The sequence below is a fragment of the Pyrus communis genome, chromosome 2, assembly GCF_041283825.1.
Source record: "Pyrus communis isolate YQ-2024b chromosome 2, ASM4128382v1, whole genome shotgun sequence".
In the NCBI taxonomy this organism is placed as follows: Eukaryota; Viridiplantae; Streptophyta; class Magnoliopsida; order Rosales; family Rosaceae; genus Pyrus; species Pyrus communis.
The window spans coordinates 650,865-660,687 of record NC_142566.1 but is presented as its reverse complement, the minus strand read 5'-3'; the positions used below and the strand labels follow the sequence as shown (position 1 = coordinate 660,687).

At 34.6% G+C, this 9,823-nt stretch overlaps 1 protein-coding gene across 1 annotated transcript; it reads left to right on the top strand.

Moving 5' to 3' along the window:
- Window positions 1-5,304: 5,304 nt before the first annotated feature.
- Window positions 5,305-8,216, top strand: LOC137748104 (zinc finger protein WIP5-like). Its single transcript, XM_068488190.2, has 2 exons — window positions 5,305-6,014; window positions 7,637-8,216. Exons 1-2 carry the CDS (start codon window positions 5,319-5,321, stop codon window positions 8,093-8,095), a joined length of 1,155 nt encoding a protein of 384 aa, XP_068344291.1. The 5' UTR covers window positions 5,305-5,318; the 3' UTR covers window positions 8,096-8,216.
- Window positions 8,217-9,823: the final 1,607 nt, after the last annotated feature.

Sequence of the window (9,823 nt, the reverse complement as noted above, 5' to 3'; positions counted from 1 at the left end):
TCGTGAGTTCCCAAAAACAAAACCGTGAGGGAATGGTAAGCCCAAAGCGGACAATATCGTGCTACGGTGGTGAAGCGGGCCCGGGAAGTGATCTGCCCCGAGCCGGGATGTGACACTAAGTCTCAAAATGGGCTAGCAATAATGTGGTTCAAATTCGCCTTTGGTAAGAATCAAATCTAAGACTTCTCACTTACAAGTGAAGTGGAATATTACTAGACCGTAGTACTAAGTGACTCCTCTTTCACTATTTAATAAAAAAATATTGGAATTGTTCAATTTCTTAATCATCGTTTAAACTTCAAAGATCATCTCTACGAACAAAACAAAACAAAACAAAAGATCAATAAAATAAGATCATTTTATGGTAAGAATTCTGATATCTACTGGTGTCTGGTTAAGTAGTTTAAGCATTAATAAAATGATCATAGTGTATTGCAGTAATAGAAACATTTAAATGAGTAATGTTTACAACTAATAGATTACCACAGATATTAAAATATAGAAAGTGTTTGAGTGATATGTATGAATGCCCTACATGAACATCATACTTGTACACGAACAGTGACTCTTCCAATCATGTCAAGTTAGCATCTAATGCACGTCCTCCTCACCCGTCACCCTTGGGTGTTTGGTATACTGTTCATCATCAAATGCAGGAGAGTCACATTATTCAACGATCGATCTGCATGTTCGTCCACCATATATATCACTTTCATATTTATAAAGAGACTGGTGAAACTAAATACATTGGAATTTATTTTTGTTTATTTTTGGTAAATTAAATGCGGGGGGCTAGGGTTTCATAATATCCCGCGGTTTCATTATACAGGTCTATGTGCTAGACAATGAAATATACTCAATACATTGTTGTAGTTGATTAATGTAGATTGCAAATTTTGTACATCGGTTGGCCTTTTTTTAGTTAAGCTTCATTACTCCATCTAATAATTCTTAAGATTGTACATGCATGGTAGATAGGCTCCACAGTTGATGAGAAGTTCCTTTTTCTACGCCAACTGATTAGTGGAAAGAAGTGTGGAATTGAAGGATGAGGTAATGAAATCTGATCTCGGAGTACAAATATGTCTGCATCTATTTGAGAAACTACAAAACCAATTAAGAGAAAAGAAAAAAAAAATTTCAAGTTTTTACCTAAAGATTGAACACAACGAAAATTCTATAGTATTTTAAAGTATAAGATATTTTGAGTTTTTTAACCGTTAATTACAATATACTCTTAATGTGTGCATGAAAAGCAGGGGGGAAGCCTCTCTTTATTTTATTTGTTGACAGACCAGGACGACAGTAAATTTTTTTTTTTCAGGTAAAAGTTGTACAAATCAAATTAATAAACAATTAGGAAGCGAGCCAAATGTGGTTTGATTTGGTCTTTGTGGGAGTTCCAACTTGGGAGGGATAGGTTTTTATTTTTTATTATTATTTTTTTTAAATATCATGAAGATCATCAATTTAGACATATTTTATAAATTACATGATATGATGCTTGATAAGTGAATTTCATTTTAATTATTTAAAGAAATAATTTAATTATCAATTGCCATATTATGTGATTTACAAAAATATGATGTAAAAATAATCTCAAGAAAATGTGGTCTCCTATAGCTTTCATCCTTCGAAAGTGATGGACATGGGAACTTAAAAGGCTGAAGCTCAATTTCCAAACACACATGGACTCGTGTAGTCTTGGAATCATTAAACTATGAGCATGGACTCTGGTCAAACAAATACTTGTAAGTGAAGAAAATTAGACTATTTTTTAACTCTTAATGATGGTTTAGGGTTTAGTTCTTAGTTGCTTTGGCAATTCATTCTCTTATCAGAACATCTCGAATCTGCTAACTGGCTCTAGCTAAAATTTAGAAAAATGTCAAATGAAAAGTAACTCAATTAGGCGAAAAAAAGTTGATTGGATAAACACTAATAACTGATGGTTGTGTTTTTAGATAAAAAGTAACTTTATTAAAAATGACCAAGAAATTATATAAGACATACATGCCAAATGTGAGTTTCTTAGCAAATTTTACTATAAAACTACATAGGATTTCTTGCAATCTCGTGATCAAAGATACAACAGAAATATACAAGTCCTCTACATAAGACTCATATTCAACCAATCGGGAATTAATTGTAAAAGCATCACAAAGAAAAGATCGCACCACCCTTTGTTGATCTTGCAATGGTCCACAAAGAAGCTCCACTATCTACGAGTCACCTTTAACATAAACCAAACTTGTTGATTTTGCAATGGTCCACAAAGAAGCTCCACTATATACGAGTCGCCTCTAATATATGCCAAAGCTTCCTCCTCATAATCCTTTGCTAAGCGCCTAATCATAAAAAAAAAAAATTTTAGATCTAAATAACAAGCACTACTCCAAAATTTGTTGACTATTAAGTTATAACCGTTATAAAAGACTCTTCAATAGAGTGAGAAAGTGATCAACACCAAGAAAGTTTTTCTTGGCAAAGCGTAAACGCGATCATAACTAGGTAGAAGATGGAGATGGTTAGAAGATAGTAGGAAGCAGCCACATAGAATAAAAATTTGCTAGTTTGCTAAAAACAGCTATCTCTAGTCATTTTAGTTAAAATTTAGTCAATATAAAATCATAGATCTCCAAGACAAAGTCTTCATCTCAAATATTAAAAGGCTACTACAAAGCTACTCTCTAATGTATAGCATCTGATCATTTTAAAAGTCCCTCCACATAAATTTGTGGTGCATTCTTAACTAATTTAAGTCAATTAAGTTTTATGGAATTTCAAAATTCCTGATCCAAACGCACCTTTAAAATTTGAAATATAAAAACATGAAATTACACACCACTTAAATTCCAGTTACAAAGTTAGAGGCCATGATGCCCATACCATGTGAACCTTTCTATCATGAAATGACAAGTGATTCATACCAAGTACGCACTACATCTATCGAAAAACATATGAATTGAGTTTGCTTGTTCCAGTATTAGTCAAAGAAAACATGTCACAATTCAAATTGTCCCCTGCAGCGTTACTTGTCCCTTGAGTATTAATTAAAGAGCTAGCTATTCTCTCTCTTTAGAAATTTTTTATATATTCCGAACGTGGGTAAGTACATCACATATCATAATATAATAAAGAATATATATATATATATATATATATTTTTTTTTTTTTTAAATATCGCTCTACTTATATTATAACACGAGTGCACCAACTCGTGTTTGGGTACACTTAAAAATCTCTCATGTCTCGCTTTCTCTTCCTATCTCACAATGAATGTACGATACAAATCAGGCCGCATATATTGAGATGGTGGTGTAATAGTGGTTTATGGTTGTTGAAGATGAAGAAATAGCAATGGTGATAATGTTGGTGGTAGCGACGATTAATTTTGATCAAACGTCATATAAAATGATCACAACGATGATTAAACTAAATCAATTTCTCGCATTGGAAATTCAACTAACTCAAATATGGTTTTTTTATTTTATTTTTATTGACTAAGACTATAACAGTGATTTCACACCAAAATAACACACTTGAAGAATTCAACACTCTCTGATCCAAGTGGTCTTACATACAATATTCCACAATATCAATTAGAAAGTGTCAGCAAGTTTGGCTAATTACTTTTATTGGTAAATAAACAAATGAACAATGTCTTAATTGAACACTTAAAATAACCAAGATAATAAGTAAATCAACGAAATGATATTTAATTTTTTGTTGATTTTTTATGGATGATATTTGAATGGTGTGACAATGTGGAGGTGTTGTTTAACATTGGCAAGTTAAAAGGCCTTATACTTGCTTATAAAAAGTTGAGCTCCTCTCTTATAATTAACGGTGAATTGTCAATTTAGTTTTTGAATTATCACTTGAATGAAAAGTAGGTTTCTAAAAAAAAAATTCAAAAAAAATATGTACTTGAAGTATTAAAATCTACAAATTACATCTCTAATATTAGATTTGAAGCTACTATATTCAATTTTTTGTCAATTTAAGTCACGGTTATCCACCCATTCTAGGGCCGGAAAGACTCACAGAGATATTTCAGCCTCCGTCTGGCCACAAGTCTGGCTTCCACACTAGCAGCAGGTTTTGAACCCAAGACCATCCAATTTTTAATTTGAAGGAAGCCTCGCAATCTGCCATTTACCACTAGGCCATCAGCTCGTGGTTGACGAAAAGTTTGATAAAATAACTTTGAATATAACAGTAAGGATGAAATTAACAATTTTTTAATGAATTTAGGGACTTATTTTATTGAAAAAAAAAAATTAATTCAGGGACTTAATTTTCACTGAGGTGATAATTTAGGGACTAAATTAACACTTCACCCTATAATCAATTATTTTTAGATGGAACTTCAATTTTCTTCATAGTATCATAGTAAGTTGATCACACATACTATATGTGTTTGGCTTGAATATCCCCACCAGTAAAAGGGCTTATAAAGATGTGAAGTATTTACCGTTTTAGAGGGAGTAAGATTCTCTACCCCTCCAAATTTCTCTCATCTTCTATCTCCTCCTATTTAAATGGTTACGATTAAACCGTGTTAACATCTTGTATTGATTTATTTTATAAGGAGAGAAAGACAAAAACAAAAATGAGAGAGAAAAAGAAAGAGAAAAAAGAGGATCAAAGGGGAGAGAATCTTACTCCGATTTAGAGTTGGAACTTGACTTCCTTCCAAGAGCACCTAAAAACTTGAAGACTACACCTCAAAAATTTCAAACCCCAACGTCACACCTGCTTTCACGAGTTTGTTGACCAGCAAAGCAAGAAAGAGGGAGCGGTACTGCATGTATATGAAACATTGTTCACGCCCATCCAAGCAAATGCTGGATGGACTCAGACCCTCATCAAGAAATGACTTGATTGCTTGAAGCAAGATATAAAAAGTCAGCAAATGCATGGATGGACTCAGACCCTCATCAAGAAACGACTTGATTGCTTGAAGCATGATATAAAAAGTGAAAATGTTAAGACCAAAAATAACCTGGCTAAATTCCCGTCTCTCTCTTCTCTTCTCTCTCTCTCTCTCTCTCTCTCTATGGAGACATGCTGCAGGTCTGCTACCTGACTTTATCTCCCCATCTTGTCAATTTCTGTTTTTTTAATTGCCACACAGGGGGGTAAAAATTTCTTGACTTTCCACAGCTTCAGTTTATTTCTTTTACCTGCAGGATCATACTCTCTCTCTCTCTCATTATATATATACCAATCTCATTCTGGCCAAAGTGCCACACCGTCAGCCAAAACTGTGTCTTCCTACAGTCCTTCACTGAGACTGAGAATACTCTTCTACCATGGCAGACCCCTATAACTCCTCCAATCTCTACAATAATGGATGGATCAACTTTATGCCTCTCCGCCCTCACCATTGCCCTTCATTGCTCTCTACTGCTACTTCTTTTGCCAACTCCCCCTTTAATTTGAATATATCCAATCCTCCACACTCCTACTCTTCACATAATTTATTCATTGACTACAAATCCTCTAATAGTCAAAGCCAGATGACCTCATCCATTAATGACCATATTAATGTTTCCTCACCTCCTCTCAAAGAAGCTCTTCCTCTTCTAAACAACTTATTAAGCCCTAGAGGGGTCCTAGAAGAGGAACGTCGTCATGAGCCCTCAAGCGGCAGTCCGATTACTCCAATGGAAGAGGAAACCATGAACAAATATGATGCTGTTTATGATGATGGTGATGGCGACAATGACGACGAGAACTTGACTGTAGCCCTACACATAGGCCCCCCAAGTTCTTCTAATTCTAGTAATGTGCAATCTCAGTATGCAGATCAAGATCATATTACGGGAGGAGCGATCAGTAGTACTATTAGTCATGTGGTTTCATCAGGTAACCCTATTGTGGCCGTGGACAGACTAAACGAGGGTGGTCATTACTGGATTCCCACCCCTGCTCAGATTCTTAGTGGCCCAACTCAGTTCTCATGTTCTATTTGCTCCAAAACTTTCAACAGATACAATAACTTGCAGGTATTTCTTTATAAACATATGAAGAAAGAAATCCCTTTACAAATTCTCTTATTTCCTTGCCATTTCTTATTTCCATATCTGGATCAAGGTTAATTAGTTTCCCCAGTTACCATTGAAGGTTAATTAGTTCAGTGAGGTCGCCTGTGCGTGTTTAATTAATTGTGGCTTAATAAACTATGTGTTGTATGCATGTGTCTTTCATTTTTAGTTGTGTACTCTTACCATTAATATTTGGATGTTCATGTTCCTTCTGATCTGAAAAAGCCTCCCTGCGGACAGAATTTTAAACTGCTGCAGAAGCAATTTAATTACACACACACACCAAGAAGTAGTAGTACTTCCAGTACCAAGGCTTGTTAACTAGCATGACAGCTTCACTAACAGAAAAGATGAAGCTATGATGAGGGTGATGGAGAGATCATGATATTTATCAATTGGTGGCAGCTGGATGTATACTACTATTTGCATAATCAGTTGAATTAAGAACTAAATAATACTGTAGTGCATTTTACAATTTTGGAGATTTAATGACATGTTTTTTTTCCCTGATACAATTATATGTTAACTACGGTCGGAAAATAAATTGATATCAAACCTGTCATTCACGAAATTCAAACTCAGACCTCTTATTTAGAATCGGTGAAAGTAGCTGATCCCATATATGAGAAGTTCTTCATGATATTAGAGTCGGTAAGATCATGTCAAGTCCATAACTACATATATGTGCTTCAAGTCATCCTGTTAATTAAACTTGTTCACGTGTTCAACTAAAAATTTAGCTAAGCATGTGAGAATGTGAACAATGTCCCATGTTGAAAATTTAAGAAACTTTGCAATAGTCTATATGGAATTAATTTATGATTTACATATTTTTTTATTCGTTAAGTGTTAGTATGTTATTGACATTTGAATCTCCTAAGGACTTTTGAAACTAAACTTTCATCTTAGTGGGGAATATAAATGTGGATTATTTCTTCTAGGCTAAGAAAATGTGTGAAAGGTACCTGTTTGACATAGTTTTTAATAGTTTTCTGTCCGTATATCAAACTTGTTTCCTGCGCCTGAAAACACACCTACCTCAAAAACGATGAATTTTCTTGGCCAATGATAATTCTAGCTTCGTTCACTCCGCCTAGTGACGGGTACAAAAGTTACGATATTCATTTCACAGTGCAAGAAGATTGCCAATTTTCTGCCCCTTTTTCTCTCATAGGCAACATATCGGTATTTATATAAGGATAATACTTGCATCCTTCCATAATTGTTTTTTTTTTTTAAATTACACATAACTCGTTAAAATACAAAGAAAATAGAAACACATATATCAACTGTAATTGGTATGAATCTAAGAATTTCTATTTGAAGAGAAAGAGAAAGGTATTATTCATATATACTATATACATCGATGTTTGAAATGTATAGCTTTAACTTGCAGAAGTTATAAGGCATCAAAAGTTCTAGGTGCATATAATTAGGATTCTTATTTGTATGGAATTATATATATATATATATATATGTGTGTGTGTGTGTATATATATATATATGTACATCTTTTGGCTCTAACATTAGTTTTTTTGTTTTTCCTTCTCCCTGCACATGCATGAAATTAATTAACTGTACAGATGCATATGTGGGGGCATGGTTCTCAATACAGGAAAGGACCAGACTCCCTAAAGAGAACTCAACCCACAGCCATGTTAAGACTCCCTTGCTACTGCTGTGCACCAGGTTGCAAGCACAACATTGACAACCCTAGAGGTGCAAAGCCACTCAAAGACTTCAGAACTCTTCAGGTACATTACAAGAGAAATCACGGTGTCCGGTCCTTCATGTGCAAACGCTGTGGCAAGGCATTTGCTGTGAAAGGTGATTGGAGAACCCATGAGAAAAATTGTGGCAAGATTTGGTACTGCATTTGTGGCTCTGATTTTAAGCACAAGAGGTCTCTCAAAGACCACATCAAGGCCTTTGGTCCTGGCCATGGATCGTTCGATATTAAGTGTTTCGAAGAAGAAGATGAACCCGCACCCGAAATTGAACATGAAGCTGAGGCTACAAGATGGTGTACATTGCAAGGTTAATATTGATGTGTGTGTGTGTCTTATCTCTACCTTGAGCTCATATGTACTATCTCCAAATGTATATTTGTTACTCATCCTCATGAATGGACATATGGTACCTTGGCTTTGCCTTTCTTATGTATATTTTTATTTCATATATTTCAACCTATGAACTTCAACTGTAAACAATACAATTAAGATAGTATACATGGTTGAGATAATATAAATTGATGAATTTTTTTGAAGAGGCATCTTTTTCCCACATCAATTTTCAGTTTTGGGTCTTAGTGTAGAGAGATTTTTCAATGGGTTGGGATTGGGAACATGACTCGGTAGTGTGCTGAGAATACGACTCGGTACACCAAGTATAATAATACAATTGGTTCGAAACTTGAAAAAAAAAAACAAATTTACACCTTTTGTCATAAAATCAATCAAACCAAAAAAACAATACTGATCCAATTTTAATACCTTAAGGTGCAATATGAGAAAATTGAATTTTCCAAATTTATTCTAGAGATAACTTCAAGCCTAGAGGGTGTAACATGAAGTTAGCACTATGTTTTAACTTTTATGTAGTAAACATAATAAAAAACCTATGAAAATGAGATAACTTTTAGAGCATCTCCAAGAGAGTTCACAAAATTAAATTTGAAGTGTCACGTAGAATTTTTGTACTCCAATAAAGTTGTCAAATGAGTCTCCAAATTTAGAAAATGTTCAACATTGTCTAGATTTAGGCTCTCTATCCCACTTTTCAATTTGTTGTAGTAAAAGTAATGTAGGTAAATTAAATTTGTAGACTAAATTTCCAAACTAAATGATGTGTCACCAATAAAAAAAATAAGGGTAAAGTACAAAAAACTACCTCAACTATTAGTGTCACGACACTTTCATACCTTATCTTTTAAAATTGACAATGTCATACCCTATCTTTAGAATTTGTGTCAATGTTATACCTTCCGTTAGCTTGACCGTTTATTTCTCAGTTAAATGCTGACGTGGCTTGATCCGGGACCCTTTTTTATTAAAAAATTAATAAAATATTATTAAAAACAAAAAAAATCATTTAATATTATTTAAATATTAAAATAATTAAAAAAAGTACATAAAAATATTAAAAAAAAACCTCTCCTTTCGACCCTCCCCCCTCTCTCTCTTCCCCATCTTCCTACAACCCAGATAGAAGAAGAAGAAGAGAAAGAAAAAAAAAACCCAAACCAAACCCAATTCGACCCCCTCCCCCCACCACAAACCCAACCCCCTGCAACCTAGAAAGAATGAGGAGGAAGAAGAAGAAGAAGAAGAAGAAGAAGAAGAAGAAGAAGAAGAAGAAGAAGAAGAAGAAGAAGAAGAAGAAGAAGAAGAAGAAGAAGAAGAAGAAGAAGAAGAAGAAGAAGAAGAAGAACAAAAAAAAAAAATGGGAAACCTAGTTCGTCCTCCCCCCCCCCCAAAAAAAACCCAACCCAACCCCCTGCAACCTAGAAAGAATGAGGAGGAAGAAGAAGAAGAAGAAGAAGAAGAAGAAGAAGAAGAAGAAGAAGAACAAGAACAAGAAGAAGAAGAAGAACAAAAAAAAAAAATGGGAAACCTAGTTCGTCCTCCCCCCCCCCCCCCCCAAAAAAAACCCAACCTGCAGAAGAAGAACAAGAAGAACAAAAAAAAATAAATCAAATCGTCCGTCCCCCCGCATCCACCCTCTTCCCTCCACACCCATTCCCCCCCCCCTACCATTTTCTCCGCGCCCAG

Bases quoted from the DNA above. Each gene is read 5' to 3' on its own strand.
- LOC137748104 (XM_068488190.2), top strand. From the start codon at position 5,319: ATGGCAGACCCCTATAACTCCTCCAATCTCTACAATAATGGATGGATC. The intron at 6,015-7,636 runs GTATTTCTTTAT...TTAACTGTACAG, and splicing joins ACAGATACAATAACTTGCAG to ATGCATATGTGGGGGCATGG.